At 46.8% G+C, this 22,296-nt stretch overlaps 1 protein-coding gene across 4 annotated transcripts in view; it reads right to left on the bottom strand.

The window, feature by feature from the left end:
• PLCB4 (phospholipase C beta 4) overlaps nucleotides 1-22,296 on the bottom strand; it is a 477,241-nt gene that overhangs the window by 9,411 nt on the left and 445,534 nt on the right. For all 4 annotated transcript variants that reach the window (XM_040351702.1, XM_040351705.1, XM_040351703.1 and 1 more), the window contains 4 exons: nucleotides 14,576-14,751; nucleotides 11,596-11,697; nucleotides 5,323-5,380; nucleotides 132-218 (listed from right to left, as the gene is read on the bottom strand). In XM_040351702.1, the coding sequence (XP_040207636.1) occupies nucleotides 132-218; nucleotides 5,323-5,380; nucleotides 11,596-11,697; nucleotides 14,576-14,751 (423 nt within the window). The remainder of the gene's footprint in view (nucleotides 1-131; nucleotides 219-5,322; nucleotides 5,381-11,595; nucleotides 11,698-14,575; nucleotides 14,752-22,296) is intronic.

Genomic DNA, 22,296 nt, shown 5'->3' with positions numbered 1-22,296 from the left:
AGATGGAGCTGACGATCATAGGGATTAACCTATTAGAGAAATTACGGGTCAAAATTCCTGCGGCAAATGTGTGTGACATTCGTCCAGCGAATGTTTTTATAAATAGACCCTTTGGTGTTACCGATCTGTACCTGTTCATTCTGCTTATCCAGGATCTCCAGGTGTTCTAGCTGGGCTTTTTTCAGCAGGTCCATCTCTTTTGACTGTTTCATTGCAAGCTGAAAAAAATAAAATAAAATAAAAATCGACGTTGTTTCATATAGTCCAAAAAAAAAATGCACATTTTTTTCGTTTGCATTAAAGTGGCTGTAAACACTTACATCTGCCCAATGAAATGACTGGCCTCAGGTGATACATAGAGAGGAAACAAATCCTCTTACATGTTGTTGATACCTGTTTGATACCTAAAAATGCAGAATTTACACAGCATTTCTAAACTTCAGAAGGCAGGGGGTGGATGTCATACCAGAGAACTGAGTGTAACCTGAGACCTGAGTGGAGGGAAAGGACACACGCCCCCTCTATGCAGCCCCCTGAAATGAAATAACGGCTAAGTGCTCTACGACTATGACCCGGCGGGCAGTGTGAAATGGCAGGGGGTGGATGTAAAACCATAGAGCTGAGTGTAACCTGAGACCTGAGTGGAGGGAAAAGGACACACACCCCCTCTATGCAGCCCCCTGAAATGAAATAACGGCTAAGTGCTCTACGACTATGACCCGGCGGGCAGTGCAAAATGGCAGGGGGTGGATGTAAAACCATAGAGCAGAGAGCTGAGTGTAACCTGAGACCTGAGTGGAGGGAAAGGACACCCCCCCCCTCTATGCAGCCTCATAAGGAAACATACACAGCTGAGGCTGTCAATCACCTGCTGTGTGCTGGAGGGGAGGCAGGACCATTCCCTGGGAATGTCTGGGGTCGGCATTGACTGTCTGAAGTGAGTCATGCAGATAGCAGTGGAATAAGAGAGGAGATGGAAATCACACTCAGTGCTTTGGATCCAGGCAAGTCCACACTGTAGAAGGAAATGCTCTGTTCATTTTTCATCCCAGAGGTTTACAACTGCTTTAATAATTGTGTTTTCTTAAGAAGAACTGATTTACTTTGACATTAAAATGAATGACACACTCAGTCCCCGGTCACATCAATGCAACTTGTTGCAACCTATTGTCGGTGATGGAGCTGTTCGAAACGGTGTGACTCCAAGTGCTCTACGACTAAGACCCGGCGGGCAGTGCGAAACGCGTCAGTAGCATTGCTTGGGAGGAGCCATAGGCTGAGGCAGTTAACATCTCTACACATCTCTATCTATGGTCTGGTGTTGTGTGGCATCCTTTTGTCTCGGCGTGGCCCTAGGGCAGTGATGGCGAACCTTGGCACCCCAGATTTTTTGGAACTACATTTCCCATGATGCTCAACTACAACTGCAGAGTGCATGAGCATCATGGGGAATGTAGTTCCAAAACATCTGGGGTGTCAAGGTTCTCCATCACTGCCCTAGGGCTTGGCTTGATGAGGCTAAATGCATTTTCACGCATTTACATGCATCAAGCTTGTAACGGTATGGCCCGTGGGACCCAGAGGCTCTTGTAGGGTGTGGGGTACTCCTGTGTCAGCTTCACCAATGACTCTTGGGTCTAGGGTCACCCTATGTCCACTAGGGGCATAGGATGACTGAGAACTGATATCATGGATTACATGAGATGGGACAATAATGATAATTCATGTATTGCAGGATATCTTGAAATATTACAAGTTGTTCATTCTGAACACAACAGGTCAATAGAGTGTCTCCTTCAATGTGGAACATAGACTGTTGAGATGTTAATTGATGTTAATCGCCTCCAGCTACCTGGCTGTAGTGATGAAAGCTTGCTGTGATTGCATTCTATTGTCTATTGTGTTAATTAAGCCTGGCTTCTAAGATATTTCATGGTACTAACCCTGTATTGTGTGAAAGTTCTATTGATGCTAATATGTATTGTGAGTTAACACACTCTAAAGGTCAGATGTCTGACTTATGTTCACTAAAGGAATGTGGATTGTGTAGCAGGTGAGAATAGCGTATCGCGGAGTCAGAAAGTCTGTCTAAGGCCCCAGTACACACGACCGAACATGTCCGATGAAACTGGTCCGCGGACCTGTTTCCGCGGACATGTCCGACCGTGTGTAGGGCCTAGCGGACAGTTTTCCAGCGGACAAAAGTTTCTTAGCATGCCCGTCGGACATGTCCGCTGGTTATGACGTTTAACCAGCGGCCCGAAATCCCGCGCATGCATCAAATTGATTCGACGCATGCGTGGAAGCATTGAACTTCCGTGTTAGAGAAAGTCAGTGTCTTCTACGTCACCGCGTTCTCTGTCCGCGGGGATTTTGGTCTGATGGTGTGTACACACATCAGACCAAAAGCTCCCAGCAGACATGTCCGATGAAAACGGTCCGCGGACCGTTTTCATCGGACATGTTCGGTCGTGTGTACGGGGCCTAAGATGTGGATTGAGGGGGACTCGTTAGCACCCATTGTGTGATGTTGTTGGTGGAGTGTGTCATTGTCCCTTTGATTCCTGCAGCATGCTTTCTAACTGTATATAAGAAACCTGAGTTTACCATTAAAGGTCATTCTGTTTGGAACCAGAGAACAGAGCTGTGTCTCGTTATTCTGGGGGGAAATCCAATGGGTCCTGTCTCCTGGATTGTGGAGTGTCGGAAGCTGTCTTGGGTTGGAGGAATAGAATATCATAACGGCGTTAACCCCTGACCGTTACAAAGCTTTTTTTTTTTTTTTTTTGCCAAAACACTGCTGCCATAAGGAAAGGCATCTATGGCCAAACGCCCAACGTGTACGGACCACTTGCCGAAAGCCACTGGAGCGGTTTCCAAAGAGGGTACATCCCCTCCTCCCGACATTGTTTCTCGGGCTTACCGCCTTCCACCGGTTCGCCCAAGAAACGAACCGACGGTGCGACCGGCTGCCCCCCACTTCTGGAAGTAAATCGTAAAAATAGTTTTTTGAGCTTTTGCTTTTAAAGGTAAAGAAGAGATTTCGTTCTTTTTTTTTTTTACCCCAGATCTCTCCATTAAGAGGACCTGTCATCTGTATTTCTATTACAAGGAATGTTTACGTTATTATTTATTGAATATGTTAACAAAGTTACAATGTTGGAGTCTTATCGATGGGGGAGCGGAGACTTAGGAAATGCTTCTTGCTGCCTGCAGTAAAATGATGACATCACCTTATCCAATGGTAACATTACTAGATCAGGACTTGCTTTTTAAGGATAAAAGAGGGCAGCATACGGCTGATTTATTGTGTGACATGTCAGGAATGTATCTTAATATTTGTATACAGTGTATATGTATACATTTGTATATCAGGGCCCCTTTAAATATCACGGTTTTTAATTAAATAATGTAAATTAAATCATCTTTTTTTTGTGTGTGTTTTGCTTTCTTTAATGGCACTCACAGTCTATTATTTTCTAGTTAGAAATGTCACAGGAAAAGAGATTTTACTGAGCGGCATACTGACAGGCTCAGGTGGTTGTCATGGAAACATTAGCGGCAACATTATTCTTCATTCTACATCTATTCTTGTTCTTGATCAACAATTCTCTGCACAATTTCCTGTGTTGTTACATTATGTGGAACATTCAGGGTTTTGTGTATCAGTCTTATGGATTTAAGCAGACAGATGCATGAGAATGCGATGTACAAAGGGGGTCAGAAAATACATCCGAGTGATAAGGGGCAATGGTAATGTAGTCAGCCAATTATTATATCCAGCACTTTTTTTCCTAAGAGAATAGGTGCAGGTACTCCCTACTTCTGAGTCACCCCTTGTGCTCTCTACCCACCCCCAAGCATCATCCCTTAGTTCCACCCCCTATCTACCCGAGAGCACCATCCCTTAGATCCACCCCTGAGCACCATCCCTTAGTTCCACCCCCTATCCACTCCCAAGCACCATCCCTCAATTCCACCCCTTATCCACCCTTGAGCACCATCCCTTAGTTCCACCCCCCTATCCACTCCCAAGCACCATTCCCTTATTGACCCCTGAGAACCACTTAGTTCCACCCCTGAGCACCATCCCTTGGTTCCACCCCCTATCCACCCCTGAGCACCATCCCTTGGTTCCACCCCCTATCCACCCCTGAGAACCATCCCTTGGTTCCACCCCCTATCCACCCCTGAGCATCATCCCTTGGTTCCACCCCCTATCCACCCCCGAGCACCATCACCTTCATTCCACCCCCTATCCATCCCTGAGCACCATCTCTTAGATTCACCCCGAGCACCATCCCTTAGTTTCACCCCAAGTACCATGCCTTAGTTCCACCCCCAAGCACCATACCTTATTTCCACCCCCAAGCACCATCCCTTATTTCCACCCACAAGCACCATCCCTTATTTCCACCCACAAGCATCATCCCTTATTTCCACCCCCCAAGCACCATCCCTTATTTCCACCCCCAAGCACCATCCCTTATTTCCACCCCCAAGCACCATCCCTTAGTTCCATCCACTATCCACCCCTGAGCACCATCCCTTAGTTCCACCCCCAAGCACCATACCTTAATTCCACCCCCAAGCACCATCCCTTATTTCCACCCCCAAGCACCATCCCTTATTTCCACCCCCAAGCACCATCCCTTATTCCCCCCCCCCCAAGCACCATCCCTTATTTCCACCCCCAAGCACCATCCCTTAGTTCCATCCACTATCCACCCCTGAGCACCATCCCTTAGTTCCTCCCCTGAGCACCATGCCTTAGTTCCACCCCCTATCCACCCCCGAGCACCATCCCTTAGTTCACTCCACTGCAACAAATTACCACTTGAGCAACAATAGACCCCTGCTAGCAACAATACATCTTCCAGCAGCCAGCATCAATAGACCCTCCAGCAGTCAGCAACAGTAGACACTTCCCTCAACAGTAGATCCCTCACAGCAACAATTAACCCCCTCCACCCCTGGACAGGTGAGGATAACATCTGCTTAGACAATAAACCATCTAGCCGGGCCGGGATCAAACCCTATAATATATATTAGATACATTTCGTAACATCCTGTGGTTTGAAGCCATAACCTTCTACGTCAGCGGTTAAGGAATGGGTTAAACTGAATCTTCCCAACTTTAGTTCCCCACCAAATGGCCAAATCTTTGGAGCATCTCAGGCAGGAACCCCTATGAGATCAGTAGGTGGAGGACTTTGTAAAGACAATCGGCGGAATAAACCTCCTACCTGTACACCTGGAGGTATTTGGTGTAGGTGGGAAGGTAAGTACACAAGAATAAGACAGTGACTCATTCCTACTTACTCTTTTCCTCTCTTCCAGGAATTTCTTTGTGTTGCTGCTGTTCAGTTCCCTCACCCGCCTACAGAGGATCAAAGGAATAGGAACTCAGTTAAAAGGTCGGAGCATAATAATATATACATTACAGCTGTGATTGTGTATAGGTATACTCATTCCCATCATAATACTATTAGTTTGGGCTTTTTTTCTTGGAGAATAGGTGCAGGTACTCCCCCCTTAGAGTCACTTTTTTTTTCGCCCCCTACCCACCTCCAAGCACTGTCCCTTGGTTCCACCACCTACCCACCACCAAGCACTGTCCCTCGGTTCCACCACCTACCCAGCACCAAGCACTGTCCCTCAGTTCCACCACCTACCCACCACCAAGCACTGTCCCTCGGTTCCACCACCAAGCACTGTCCCTCGGTTCCACCACCTACCCACCACCAAGCACTGTCCCTCTGTTCCACCACCTACCCACCACCAAGCAATGTCCCTCGGTTCCAGCACCTACCCAGCACCAAGCACTGTGCCTCGGTTCCACCACCTACCCACCACCAAGCACTGTCCCTCGGTTCCACCACCTACCCAGCACCAAGCACTGTCCTTCGGTTCCACCACCTACCCAGCACCAAGCACTGTCCCTCGGTTCCACCACCTACCCAGCACCAAGCACTGTCCTTCGGTTCCACCACCAAGTACTGTCCCTCGGTTCCACCACCTACCCAGCACCAAGCACTGTCCCTCGGTTCCACCACCTACCCACCACCAAGCACTGTCCCTCAGTTCCACCACCTACCCACCACCAAGCACTGTCCCTCGGTTCCACCACCTACCCAGCACCAAGCACTGTCCCTCGTTTCCACCACCTACCCAGCACCAAGCACTGTCCCTCGGTTCCACCACCTACCAAGCACTGTCCCTTGGTTCCACCACCTACCCACCACCAAGCACTGTCCCTTGGTTCCACCACCTACCCACCACCAAGCACTGTGCCTTGGTTTCACCACCTACCCACCACCAAGCACTGTCCCTTGGTTCCACCACCTACCCACCACCAAGCACTGTCCCTTGGTTCCACCACCTACCCACCACCAAGCACTGTCCCTTGGTTCCACCACCTACCAACCACCAAGCACTGTCCCTTGGTTCCACCACCTACCCACCACCAAGCACTGTCCCTTGGTTCCACCCCTACCCACCACCAAGCACTGTCCCTTGGTTCCACCACCAACCCACCACCAAGCACTGTCCCTCGGTTCCACCACCTACCCACCACCAAGCACTGTCCCTCGGTTCCACCACCTACCCAGCACCAAGCACTGTCCCTCAGTTCCACCACCTACCCACCACCAAGCACTGTCCCTCGGTTCCACCACCAAGCACTGTCCCTCGGTTCCACCACCTACCCACCACCAAGCACTGTCCCTCGGTTCCACCACCTACCCACCACCAAGCAATGTCCCTCGGTTCCACCACCTACCCAGCACCAAGCACTGTGCCTCGGTTCCACCACCTACCCACCACCAAGCACTGTCCCTCGGTTCCACCACCTACCCAGCACCAAGCACTGTCCTTCGGTTCCACCACCTACCCAGCACCAAGCACTGTCCCTCGGTTCCACCACCTACCCAGCACCAAGCACTGTCCCTCAGTTCCACCACCTACCCAGCACCAAGCACTGTCCTTCGGTTCCACCACCTACCCACCACCAAGTACTGTCCCTCGGTTCCACCACCTACCCAGCACCAAGCACTGTCCCTCGGTTCCACCACCTACCCACCACCAAGCACTGTCCCTCAGTTCCACCACCTACCCACCACCAAGCAATGTCCCTCGGTTCCACCACCTACCCAGCACCAAGCACTGTCCCTCGGTTCCACCACCTACCCAGCACCAAGCACTGTCCCTCGGTTCCACCACCTACCAAGCACTGTCCCTTGGTTCCACCACCTACCCACCACCAAGCACTGTCCCTTGGTTCCACCACCTACCCACCACCAAGCACTGTGCCTTGGTTTCACCACCTACCCACCACCAAGCACTGTCCCTTGGTTCCACCACCTACCAACCACCAAGCACTGTCCCTTGGTTCCACCACCTACCCACCACCAAGCACTGTCCCTTGGTTCCACCACCTACCAACCACCAAGCACTGTCCCTTGGTTCCACCACCTACCCACCACCAAGCACTGTCCATTGGTTCCACCCCCTACCCACCACCAAGCACTGTCCCTTGGTTCCACCACCAACCCACCACCAAGCACTGTCCCTTGGTTCCACCACCTACCCACCACCAAGCACTGTCCCTTGGTTCCACCACCTACCCACCACCAAGCACTGTCCCTTGGTTCCACCACCTACCAACCACCAAGCACTGTCCCTTGGTTCCACCACCTACCCACCACCAAGCACTGTCCCTTGGTTCCACCAGTTACCCACCACCAAGCACTGTCCCTTGGTTCCACCCCCTACCCACCACCAAGCACTGTCCCTTGGTTCCACCACCTACCCACCCCCAAGCACTGTCCCTTGGTTCCACCACCTACCCACCACCAAGCACCATCCCTTGGTTCCACCACCTACCAACCACCAAGCACTGTCCCTTGGTTCCACCACCTACCCACCACCAAGCACTGTCCCTTGGTTCCACCACCTACCCACCACCAACCACTGTCCCTTGGTTCCACCACCTACCCACCCCCAAGCACTGTCCCTTGGTTCCACCACCTACCCACCACCAAGCACCGTCCCTTGGTTCCACCACCTACCAACCACCAAGCACTGTCCCTTGGTTCCACCACCTACCCACCACCAAGCACTGTCCCTTTTGAAAAATACAGAACCAAGTATCATTTTGTGGTGCTACGTAATTTGTATGGAATTTGTTAATGATAAAAAGGAAAGCAGTAAAGTAGATTCCCTGCAGATAGCAGCAAAAGATCCCGCCACAAACAATAGATCCCCCAAGAAACAATAGACCTCATGCCAAAATCAATACCTCCCTCTAGCAAAATAGATCCACCCCAGCAACAATAGATCGCCCAGCAGCCAGCATCAATAGACTCATTCAATAGTAGGTTCCTCCCAGCAACAATAGATCCCCCACTAGCAACAACAGTCCCCTTTGCAACAATAGATGCCCTTCAGAAAGCAATAGACACTCCAGCACCTCCCAGCCATTACAAATAGTAATTACAATTGGCGTTCAGTGCAAGAGGTGCCGGAACTGCGTTCCCCCACATTCCCACTGAAAAAAAGCCCTGCTATTGGTAATATACACCGGTAAGTACTGTACATTGTAAATTGCATAAACCTAGCTCGACACATTAGCCTACGGCTGGTCTTAAAGTGGTTGTAAACCTCAGACATGAAATATGAACAAAGCATATGCCTGTAGAGTATGTACTTGTCTTAATCCAGAGCACAAAGCATCATTTTTCTCTGCTGCCTCCTTCCTCTGCTATCAGCATAAATCACTTCTGAAAATATTTCCTGACACCAAAAAAAAAAGTGACAGGGGAGGGACCAAGGGCGGCCGGTGCATTGTGGGCGCATGGTCGCCGCCCCCCAACACCTCCGCCACCCTCCCTATCCATGTGCCCATTTCAGGACGCCGGTCACATGAATTCCTATGGCGGGGGTGTTTTTTTTTTAATCACCTGATTAGAGCCAGAGGCTCTAATAGGCTTCAAAATAGGGTGGACTCGGGGAGCAGAGAGTGAGCCCCAATTCCACCCGATTGTGTGATCATAGCAAATTAATTGTCACTATTTTCACACTACAGTAACCACCTGCCAATCAGGAGGCAGGTCAGTGAGACTTGTTTTCCAATTGGGTGCCTAGCGCTGTGGAAGAGGCGACACGCTGGAGCCGGACCCGCTGCTGCCCGGAGGACACAGAAGGGGAGGACACAGCCCGCCGCATAGTAGGTGCCCACCCTCCGGGGGGGGGGGGGGGGTGCTAGCTTACAGTGCGCAAGCCCCACGGCTGCCCCTGGTGCAGGGGGGGGGTGAGTGCTGATTGCTTGCCCCCCCCCCCCCAGGAGAAAAGCCACCACTGGGAGGGATCTCCAGCTGATTGACAGTCTCAGCTCTGTTCCTGTGTGCTGTGTAAAGGGGGTGTGACCATCCCTCCAATCAGCTCTCAGAGCTCTCCTCACTGAGATCTGCAGAGCGCAATTTTTAACTCTCGTACAAGCTTTATAAACTCAGCTGTTTGAACAGATTTAGAGAAGAGAAAACTGCAGATAAACAGGTACAACCTACATAAAAGGATTTGTTTAATCTCTTGTGTGTCACCTGAGATTGGTTTAATCTCTATGATAGTCCCCTCTGGGAGTATGTAAGGGTTTACAGCCACTTTAAGATAGGTACAGTGCCTTAAAAAAGTATTCATACCCCTTAAAATTTTCCACATTTTCTCATGTTACAACCAAAAAATATAAATGTATTTTATTGGGATTTTATGTGATAGACCAACACAAAGTGGCACATAATTGTGAAGTGTAGGGAAAATGATAAATGGTTTTAATTTTTTTTTACAAATAAATATGTGAAAGGTGTGGGGGGTACATTTGTATGGCGCCCCCCGGAGTCAATACTTTGTAGAACCCCCTTTCTCTGCAATTACAGCTGCAAGTCTTTTTGGGGATGTCTCTACCAGCTTTGCACATCTAGAGAGGGACATTTCTGCCCATTCTTCTTTGCAAAATATCTCAAGCTCTGTCAGATTGGATGGAGAGCGTCTGTGATCAGAAATATTCAAGTCTTGCCACAGATTCTCAATGTGATTTAGGTCTGGACTGTGACTGGGCCATTCTAACACATGAATAGGCTTTGATCTAAACCATTCAATTGTAGCTCTGGCTGTATGTTTGGGGTCGTTGTCCTGCTGGAAGGTAAACCTCCCCCAGTCTCAAGTCTTTTGCACACTCTGAGGCCGGGTACTCACGAACAAACATGTCTGCCAGAGGGCTTCTGTACAATGGTTGTACACACCATCGTACAGAAGTCCGCGCGTAAACAATACGCGGGGCGTGTCCGCGTCGTCGCCGCGATGATGACGCGGAGACGTGGGCGGGCCTGCCATTTAAAGGCTTCCACGCATGCGTCAAAGTCATTCGACGCATGCGAGGGACGGCGGGCGCCTGGACATGTACGGTAGGTCTGTACTGAGGATCGTACATGTCCGAGCGGGCAGGATTCCAGCGGACGGTTTTAAAACACGTCCACGAATATTTGCCCGCTGGGAAAAGGCCCGGCGGGCAAATGTTTGCTGGAATTCGGCCCGCTCGCGCCTACACACGACCAAACATGTATGCTGAAACTGGCCCGCGGACCAGTTTCAGCATACATGTTTGGTCGTGTGTACGGGGCCTAAGAGGTTTTCTTCTAAGATTGCCCTGTATTTGGCTCCATCCATCTTCCCATCAACTCTGCCCAGCTTCCCTGTCCCTGCTGAAGAAAAGCATCCCCACCACATGATGCTGCCACCACCATGTTTCACAGTAGGAATGGTGTGTTCAGGGTGATGTGCAGTGTTAGTTTTCCACCACACATAGCGTTTTGCTTTTAGGCCAAAATGTAAAATTTTGGTCTCATCTGACCAGAGCACCTTCTTCCACATGTTTGCTGTGTCCCCTCCCCCACATGGCTTCTCACAAACTGCAAACAGGACTTCTTATGTCTTTCTTTCACCAATGTCTTTCTTCTTGTCACTCTTCCATAAAGGGCAGATTTGTGGAGAGACCACTAATAGTTGTCCTGTGGACAGATTCCCCCCCTTGAGCTGTGGATCTCTGCAGCTCCTCCAGAGTTACCATGGGCTTCTTGGCTGCTTCTCTGATGAATGGTCTCCTTGTCCGGCCGGTCAGTTTAGGCGGACGGCCATGTCTTGGTAAGTTTGCAGTTGTTTCCATTTTCGGATGATGGATTGAACAGAAGCTCTGTGAGATGTTCAAAGCTTGGGAGATTTGTTTATAGCCTAACCCAGATTTATACTTCTCCACAACTTTATCCCTGACCTGTCTGGTGTGTTCCTTGGCCTTCATGATGCTGTTTGTTCACTAAGGTTTGCTAACAAACCTCTGAGGCCTTCACAGAACAGCTGTATTTATACTGAGATTAAATGACACACAGGTGGACTCTATTTACTAATTAGGTGACTTCTGAAGGCAATCGGTTCCACTAGATTTTAGTTAGGGGTATCAGAGTAAAGGGGGCTGAATACAAATGTACTCCCCACACTTTTCACTTATTTATTTGTAAGAAAAAATATTATTTGAGGGATCCTTACCTTTCACGCTCTGCCTTATTCTTGATGGATTTATCTTGGCTTATGGCTTTGCTGTTCTCCATGGAAATCTTGGCCTGGTTTGCCCTCATCTCCTTGCTTTCTCTGTGAGTAGATACAAGTATAGAATGAATCATACAGTGACGAGTGTAATAACCGGAGAATAGCAATTGTACACAGTAAATCATTTCCTTAGCGGGAGGCTTTGTTCCTGTGCGGCAACACAGAGGCCAATAACCATCCGGCATTTTTTGACCCCAGATGGCCGTGGCTGCTCTCCGTCTTTGGACCACACGGTCAACAGTATGGGGCTCTTGCTGGACCACGGACGTGTGCTCCAGCAAGCATGGGCAGGAAGGGTACATCTTCACCAAAAAATGAAAATGTGATGGTGGCTGGAAAGGATGCAGGAGGAAGCACAGAGCTGAAGCTGGTGGTACCGCTCCGTATTCTGCTCCGCGGTGATAGCAAAAAAAAAACGGTAAACGCCGCTCACCAAGCCCAATCCGTGTCAATGTATGTGTATGGTGGCCTGAGCCACTGAGCTCCACTGACCACGTTTCTCGGACGTGTTTTGTTCCGCTCACCGGGGGGCTTAGTCATAGAGGTCCCCTACGTCCAAGCTCTGGTAGGCAGGGGCGAAACGCGTCGGGCTGGTGTAAGTGGGGCAGGGCTCATACACATACATTGACACGGCAGGGTGAGCGGCAGTTCCAGATTTTTACTATTTGACACTACTGGATAAGCGATAGATTATGCCGGCATCCCCACTCCTGAACACCAGCGGGACATTACAGTTTACTCGTATTTAGGCCCCTTTCACGTGGGGCACGGTGGCGGTATAGCGGCGCGATTTTTATCGCCGCTATACCGTCGTACTTACCGCAATATTCGACCGCTAGTGGTGCGGTTTTAACCCCCACTAGCGGGCGAAAAAGGGTTAATACCACCTGCAATGCGCCTCGCGGGCGGTATTACTGCGGTTTCCCATTGTTTTCAATGGGAAGGAGCGGTGTAGGAGCGGTAAACACCCCCCGCTCCTCTCACCGCTCCAAAGATGCGGCTAGCAGGACTTAAGTTTCGAAAAACGGTTATATTCTTTCCATTGTTTTCTATTGTTTATTCTATTCTTTTCTTTTTTATTATTCTTTTCTATTCTATTTGAATGCATTCTGGGCCAGATTCACAAAGAACTACGTTATGCTGCGGCGGCGTAACGTATCCCATTTACGTTACACCGCCGCAAGTTTACAGCGTAAGTGCCTGATTCACAAAGCTCTTACCTGTAAACTTGCGGCGGTGTAACGTAAATGCGCTCGGCGCAAGCCCGCCTAATTCAAATGGGACGGGCACCATTTAAATTAGGTGCGTTCCCGCGCTGAACGTACTGCGCATGCTCCATCGGAAAAATTACCCGACGTGCATTGCGCTAAATGACGTCACACGGACGTCATTTGTTTAGACGTTAACGTAAATGGTGTCCAGCGCCATTCACGGACGACTTACGCAAACGACGTGGTTTTTGAAATTTTGACGCAGGAACGACGGCCATACATAACATTGGCTAGTCCACCTAGAGGGCAGCCTTAGTTTTAAACAACGTAAAGTTAGAGCGACGGGTAAAGCGTACGTTCGTGAATCGCCGTAACTAGTCATTTGCATATTCTACGCCGACCGCAATGGAATCGCCACCTAGCGGCCGGCCTAGAATTGCATCCTAAGATCCGACGGTGTAAAACAATTACACCTGTCGGATATTAGGGTATCTCAGAGATACGACGGCGTATCAGGAGATACGCCGTCGTATCTCTACTGTGAATCTGGCCCTGTATTCCTAATTTAAATCTCAGAAGATGGTTATATTCTATTCTATTTTTCTATTATATTCTTTTGTATTCTATTCTTTTATTTTCTATTATATTCTAACCTATTCTTTTTTATTCTATTCAAATTTCTTTTATTCAAATTTTGGGAAATGGTTTTATTCTTTTATTTCCTATTCTATTCTAATTTATTCTATTTGAACTTTGAATTTCAGAAGATGGTTATTTTCTTTCTATTTTATCCTATTCTATTCCTTTATGTTCTATTCTATTTTATTCTGTTCTTTAATTTTCTATTTTATTTTATTCTGTTTTACTCTATTGTATTTTATTGTTTTATTTTCTACTCTATTCTTTTCCATTCTATTTCTTTATTTTCTATTCTATTTTATTCTGTTCGTCTATTTTCTATTTAATTTTGTTCTGTTTTACTCTATTGTATTCTATTCTATTACAGTGGAATCTTGGATTATGAGCATAATCCATTCCAGTAATATCAAAACGAGTTTCCCATTGAAGTCAATGGAAACGAAAATAATTCTTTCCGCGTTAACTTTAATGGGATGCAATACCGCATGTGGCCAGAGGTGGGGGGCGCCGGAGAGCCTCGGAAACACCCGGAAAAGGCCAAGGACACCTCAGCTGAACTCGGAAAATCTCGGAAAGGCTCGGGAACTGAGTATTTCTGAGATTTTATGAGCATTTCCGAACTGTGCTGATGGGCCCTGAGGTGGCCCCCCCCAACTCAGGCCAAACACGGTAGTGCACACCGCTTTGGTTTGAATCCTGCTCGTTTCGCGAGACAACACAGAGTGAGGATTTTTTTTGTTCGTATTGCGAAATGCTCGTTAACCGCGTTACTTGCAATCCGAGGTTCCACTCACTGTATTTTCTATTCTATTATTTTCTATTCTATTCCTTTATTTACTATTCTATTCTCTTCGGAAATTCGAATTCGATTAGAAAACCATTTGAATTCGATTAGAAAATTCACATTTCGTCAGAAATTTTGATTTAGTTATTTTGGATTGGTTTAAATTCGTTACTATTGTAGTTTGGATATGATCACAGACATCCGATTTTCCGAATAACGAGAAATTGGTGCGAATTTCAATTCTCTTCTCTCTATTTGGCTATAATGTGACGTTTCCTTCACTCACCGGTCATGTGAGAGTTTCAGTTGCTGCGTCTGTTGTTCTTGGACGGTAATGAGCAGTTTTTTGAGGAGGTCGCACTGCTGACTCAGGTGGAGGTCCCGGAGTTCCTGTTCTTCAGCGCTGTGGGTGCTTATCAAATCGGACCACTCCTTTGTATGCTGAGCCACGATATCTTTTACCTGGCAGGGAAAAAAAAAATGCACTAACCGGTTAATCAAATACAGCAAACACTAAGCCCGTACTTCAACTCCGGAGCCAACTGTCAACCAACTCCGGACTGCGGGTGCTGCTCAAGGTACACCGCTGGTGAGCGCAGGCGGGGGTGGAGCTCCTGCCAGCTCTGTGGATACGAATGCAAAGAAAAAAAAAAGTCCTTAGGTGCCCATCATTGCGATAACCTATGAAGGGGAAGTGAAAACAGGCTCAGCCCAGGACCCAACTGGGCCACTCCCCTCTAACACATTTCACCCCACCCATTGGGCTTTGTCAGGACCAAGCCCTTTGGGTGATGCAAAACGAGTTGGGGTTTGGCCGAGATGGAGCCCAGGCTGAGGCTGTTTTCACTGTGATGTGTGGCTAAGGACTTTTTTTTTTACGGAGCCAACTGTTGGGAAATCAGTAACAGTTAGGGTGCCCAAAGCATTTTTATAGTAATTCTTCCTTAGTTACATACCGTGTTTCCCCCGAAAATAAGACCTACCCCGAAAATAAGCCCTAGCGTCATTTTCCAGGAGGGCTGCAATATAAGCCCTACCCCGAAAATAAGCCCTAGTTTAAAATGCTTGTAAAATCCTATAACCCACTCTATTACAGTATTATATAATGTACAATGTGTGTGTTTCTGTAATATAATTGCGGGGAAGAGAGCTCCGGCGGGTTACAGAAGCGCAGAGCGGCGCTATAACGAAGGTATTTGGCACAAATATATTACAGAAACACAAACATTGTACATAATATAATACTGTAATAGAGTGGATTTAAGGATTTTACAAGCATTTTAACTCGTCAGGCAGGGAGAGAGAGGGGGAGTGAAGACAGCACATTACGTGGTAAGACCTACCCCGAAAATAAGCCCTACTGTGTCTTTTGTTGCCAAAATAATTATAAGACCCGGGCTTATTTTCGGGGAAACATGGTAGTTATTCAGCTTGACGTCCATCTAGTTCAAACAATATAAAACCTTCATATACACAATCCTATACCCACAGGAAGGCAAAAAACCCCATGAAGCATGGTCCAGTTTTCTCCAGCAGGGGAAAAAATTCCTTCCAGAAGGCACACAGATATTCCCGGGATCAATAATTCCTGTTATTGCTTATAAAAGTTAATATCCAGTTATATTTTGTGCATTTAGGACTCATCCAGCTCTTTAACCACTTCAGCCCCGGACCATATTGCTGGTCAAAGACCAGAGTACTTTTTGCGATTCGGCACTGCGTCGCTTTAACTGACAATTGCGCGGTCGTGCGACGTGGCTCCCAAACAAAATTGGGGTCCTCTTTTTTTCCTACAAATAGAGCTTTCTTTTGGTGGTATTTGATCACCTCTGCGGTTTTTAGTTTTTGCGCTATAAACAAAAATAGAGCGACAATTTTGAAAAAAATGAATATTTTTTACTTTTTGCTGTAATAAATATCCCACAAAAATATATAAAAAAACTATTTTTTTCCCTCAGTTTAGGCCGATACGTATTCTTCTACATATTTTTGGTAAAAAAAACGCTAGAAGACTACGTATCGGCCTAAACTGAGGAAAAAAAAAGTTTTTTTTATATCTTTTTTGGGGATATTTATTATAGCAAAAAGTAAAAAATATTGCATTTTTTTCAAAATTGTCGCTCTATTTTTGTTTATAGCGCAAAAACGAAAAACCGCAGAGGTGATCAAATACCACCAAAAGAAAGCTCTATTTGTGGGAAAAAAAGGACGCCAATTTTGTTTGGGAGCCACGTCGCACGACCGCGCAATTGCCTGTTAAAGCGACGCAGTGCCGAATCGCAAAAAGGGGCCAGGTCCTTAACCTGCATAATGGTCCGGGTCTTAAGTGGTTAATCAGAAAACTTCCCTTCAGAATGAATCACACCTCTTGTCTTTCAGAAACTTCTCTTTAACGAGCACAATGTTTTTTTCATTATTTGTATGGAAAAGCTCGAAGTTAATTAATGAAGCCAGCACAGTCCCACTCACAACTCCTACACTCTGTCTGCTCCGTGTTCCGTGTGAGCAACCAGGGGGTACAGCCTTCTCTCAGCCAATTATTTTGTAATTTGACTTTATTTACAGTAACAAGTAACTCCAGAAATTTAAATTAATACAGGAAGTCATTCTGTTTTCTGCAAAAATAAGCATCCTTCCCCTGGCTTCCACCTGCCCAGCGTATAACACAAGCACATGAGAATGATGACAGAGAAAAAGACCAAGTGGGCATCGAATCTGCCTCATTTAGATCGCTTTACTCTTATTTCATACTTTAGTATATGTATATAATCCGATACAATCCGAGGTTCCACTGTATAGTGTGTATATATATATATATATATATATATATATATACACATACATACATACATACACAGGCCCGGATTCTCAAACAAGTTACGCCGGCGTATCTCCTGATACGCCGTCGTATCTCTGAGTCCGAGCCGTCGTATCTATGCGCCTGATTCTTAGAATCAGTTACGCATAGATTTGTATTAGATCCGACCGGCGTAAGTCTCTTACGCCGTCGTATCTTAACTGCATATTTACGCTGGCCGCTAGGGGCGTGTACGCTGATTTACGCCTAGAAATATGTAAATCAGCTAGATACGCAAATTCACGAACGTACGCCCGGCCGACGCAGTACAGATACGCCGTTTACGTTAGGCTTTTCCCGGCATAAAGTTACCCCTGCTATATGAGGCGTAGATGCGGCGTACCAATGTTAAGTATGGACGTCGTTCCCTGGTCGAATTTTGAAAATGTTACGCCGTTTGCGTAAGTCGTTCGCGAATAGGGCTGGGCGTCATTTACGTTCACGTCGAAAGCATTGGCTTCTTGCGGGTTAATTTGGAGCATGCGCACTGGGATACTTTCACGGACGGCGCATGCGCCGTTCGTAAAAAGCGTCATTTACGTGGGGTCACATAAAATTTACATAACACACGCCCACATCTACCACATTTGAATTAGGCGGGCTTACGCCGGCCTATTTACGCTACACCGCCGCAACTTTGGTTTGAGAATACGGCACTTGCCTGTAAAAGTTGCGGAGGCGTAACGTAAATAGGATACGTTATGCCTGCACAAAGATACGCGGTTCTACGTGAATCCGGGCCATAGTGTGTGTGTATATATATATATATATATATACACTGTACTGGAACCTTTTTTTCAATAAAAATTTTTAAGAAAAAGAAAATACATCAAATAGAATTGAAAAAATACTTTATAAAAAATAATAATACAGTATATATATATATATATATATATATATATATATATATATATACACTGTATTTTTATACTTTTTTAATAAAGTATTTTTTCTATTTTATTTGATATATTTTCTTTTCTTTTTCTTGTTCAAATATTTTATTGAAAAATTAGTTCCATGTTTATAAAAAGTTTGATATATATATATATATATATATATATATATATATATATATATATATATATATATATTTTATAAACTATTCACAAGATATATAGCCATTCGCAGCTCTATCTAAAGCTACATCACCAAGCTCGGCTCAAAACAGCAACCAAACCATTCTCCTCCAATCAGACACAGTCATTGTTCAGGTATTCAGGCAGCTGTGGGCACCGCAGCTGTCTGAATACAATAACCGGTAGATTCCTCCATCCATGCCATTTAGCATTAAATCTGAGCTATAAATAATGCAATCATCTCAATCCCGATATCTATGTGTAGAGGCTTTCTGTCAGGGCTGGGCTCAGCCCTCCCGTCTCAGAGCTCAGCTGTCGGTTAATTGCCAGCACTGATCATTCCTCGGTGACTCGCCTGCTGATCATATCCTGCTCGTTAACAAGCCCTGTTGGCTATTTAAGTTGTGTGGATGAGATCTCCTGTGCCTTCGCCTTGGTCAACATATCTAGAGACTCTCTGCTGTGTTCCTGTAAAGACTTGCCTGGCTGACGTCCTACCTGGTTCCAGATCCTGTCTGCTGCTCTGGCTACGCTGATCTCTGGCTTCCTGATTTGCCGGCTTGTTCTGACTACCCGATTTGGTTACCGAACCGTGGCTATGTTTTGATTACGTCTACTATTTGTACAATTTTTACCACTGTATTAAAATGGTGTGATTTTTACTGCATTTTCGGTCTCTGTCTGATTCATGGTCCCTGACACTTTCCTGATTTTGTGATCATAGCTGCGTGTGTACAGATTGTCTCACACATCCTAAAGTGGTTTTAAACCCCCCCCCCCCCCAAAAAAAAAACCCTGCAAGACAAAGGCATAATGAGCAAGTTTGCATACTAGCTTATTATGAATTACTTACCTTACATCGAAGCCCCCGCAGCGGTCCTAGTACCCCTCCGGCTGGCGACATCTCTCCCGGGGGTTACTTCTGGGTATGGCGGCTCCGGCGCTATTATTGGCCGGAGCTGTGATGGCGTCACTCTCGCGCATGCTCGCAGGAGCCACCGGTAACGACACACTGACTGAAGCAATGACACATACATGCCATTGCTTCAGTTTGCTCTAGTGCGCATGTGCTGATGACATCGGCACATGCAGGGGACAGAGCGATATCTCCTAAACCAGGGGTCTCCAAACTTTTCAAACAAAGGGCCACTTTATTTCCCTTCAGACTTTAGGAGGGCCGGATTGGGGCCAGCAAGGGAAGAAAATGTCACGGGCCCGGGATCAGTGAGAACAAATATGGCCTCAGGGTTGGTGGTCAATAGGAAAAGGAGTATTCCCCCTATTAGTAGGAGGAATAGTATCCCATCATTGGTATCAGTGGATAAAATAGTGCCCCATTGTTGGTGCCAATGGGAGGAATAGTGCCTCATGTCAGTGGAAGGAATAGTGCCCCAAGGGCCGGATAAAGGCTAGCAAAGGGCCACATCTGGCCCTCGGGCCGCAGTTTGGAGACCCCTGTCCTAAACCATGCAGGTTTAGGAGATATACTGGGTAGCTACAGGTAAGCCTTATTATAGATTTACCTGTTGCATAAAGTGGTTGTAAAGGGTTTACTACCACTTTAACCCCCTGTTATCGTTTACTAATAATGTTCTGGCCACAGTATGCTACAGCTCTGCTCCAATCCCCCTTCTCCATTCTGCAGCACCGTGTCTCCCAATGACTTGTGATCAGTACACACAGATGCCCACATTCACATACCTTGGCGCATAGTTATGCCGGCGTAGCGTATTGAATATACGCTACTCCGACGTAGCACAGAGCGGCGAGCACAGTATTCACAAAGCACTTGCTCCCTAATCTACGCTGGGTTCCCTTGGCGTAACTCGTCGTAAGTGGCAGTGGGCGTGAGCCATGCTAATGAGGCGTGACCCCATGTAAATGATGGGCCGAGCGCCATCAAGATACGAATAACGAACGGCGCATGCGCCGTCCCATGGACGCTTCCCAGTGTGCATGCTCAGAATCACGTCGAAACAGCTGCCTAAGTACGACTAGCCCTATTCACGTACTATGTAAACGACGTAAAAAACGACGGCTGTGTTCCCTGGTGCAGCCATTTGCATTGATGCTGCTGACTTACACCTGCTTTATGAGGCGTAACTTTACGCCGGACGTACGACTTACGTAAACCGCGTATATTAATGCGCCGGGCGCAAGTACGTTCGTGAATCGGCGTATCTCACTCATTTGCATATTCGAATCGTAAATCAATGGGAGCGCCCCTTGCGGCCAGCGTAAATATGCGCCCACGATACGACAGAGTAGGAAACTTACGTTGGTCGGATGAAGCCTATTTTCAGGCGTATCTTGCTTTCAGAGTCAGGCGCATAGATACGACGGCGCATATGTGCACTTACGCGGCGTATCTCGAGATACGTCGGCGTAAATGCTACGTGAATCCGGGCCAGAGTCTGGAAGTGCCGCCTGCTATTCAGGGCACAGAGAGAGTGAAAAATGTCAGCTTGTGTGGTGAATGATTGCAAATAGAGAAGAGTAATTTCATTAGCAAAGACACAAGCTGACCATGGCACACATCGGTTACTACCCTATTCTCTCTTAGACAAGTGTAGTAGCCGGTGTGTGCTGTTGTCAGCTTGTGTTTTTTTACAAATACAAGTCTTCCTCTCCAGTTGCAATCATTCACAACACAAGCTGACAGTTTCCACTCTCTGTTCCCCTAAATATCAGGCGGTCGGCAGAAGGTCTGGACTTTGTAAACAAAACAGGAGTGGTGATGAGACAGCACTGCACTGCCGACCAATGTTATGTCACCAATTGCAATGCAGGGCCCATGAAATGGCCAATCACATGCAGGGAAAAAAACAACAGTATTTTTGCTTGCACATGATTGGAAGATGGAAGTTGACAAAGCTTCACCTCATTCAAAAAGCTAAAGCCTCGTACACACGGCCGGGTTTCCCGACGGGAAAACTGCGAGGAGAGCTTTCGGCCTGGAATCCCGGCCGAGCGTATGCTCCTCGCAGTTTTTCCGATGGGAAAACTGCCCAAAAACCGCCAGACAAAAAAAGAGAACCTGCCTTGTTTTTTTGCCACCGGGATTCCCGGCGGACTTTTTTCCCGGCAGTTTTCCTATGGGAAAAACTGCGATGGAGCATACACACGGCCGGGATTCCCGACCAAATATCTTATCTGAGTTTTCCCAACGGGAAAACCTCTCGTGTGTACGGGGGAAAAGTTACCAAGCAAGTTCTCGATTTTCCCCCCGGGATTTCCGACGGATCTTTTTCGGTGTCTACTAGGCATAAGAGTGCAAAATGGACCGCCTGTATGCCTTTAGGAAATTAAATCTGTAGTGCTGCAAAGGGATTGTGCTTTAACCACTTAAGGACCACCTAACGTCGATATACGTCGGCAGAATGGCACGGCTGGGCACAATCACGTACCTGTGATTGTATAATGCCCAGCCGCGGGACTCGCGGACCCTGATCGGTCCCCGGAGCTGAAGAACGGGGAGAGCTGTGTGTAAACACAGCTTCCCCGTTCTTCACTGCGGCTCCATCATCGATCGTGTGTTCCCTCTTATAGGGATACACAATCGATGACGTCACACCTACAGCCACACCCCCCTACAGTTAGAAACACATATTAGGTCATACATAACCCCTTCAGCGCCCCCTTGTGGTTAATTCCCAAACTGCAATTGTCATTTTCACAGTAAACGATGCATTTTAAATGCATTTTTTGCTGTGAAAATGACAATGGTCCCAAAAATGTGTCCGAAGTGTCCGCCATAATGTCGCAGTCACGAAAAAAATCGCTGATCGCCGACATTAGTAGTAAAAAAAAAAAAATTATAAAAATGCAATAAAACTATCCCTATTTTGTAAACGCTATAAATTTTGCGCAAACCAATCGATAAACTTAAGCTTATTGCGATTTTTTTTTACCAAAAATAGGTAGAAGAATACGTATCGGCCTAAACTGAGGAAATTTTTTATATATTTTTGGGGGATATTTATTATAGCAAAAAGTAAAAAATATTGAATTTTTTTCAAAATTGTCGCTCTATTTTTGTTTATAGCGCAAAAAATAAAAACCGCAGAGGTGATC

Source organism: Rana temporaria, chromosome 4 (assembly GCF_905171775.1).
Source record: "Rana temporaria chromosome 4, aRanTem1.1, whole genome shotgun sequence".
Taxonomy (NCBI): Eukaryota; Metazoa; Chordata; class Amphibia; order Anura; family Ranidae; genus Rana; species Rana temporaria.
Note: the sequence above shows the minus strand (reverse complement) of the source record. Positions and strands in the feature narration are given on the sequence as shown.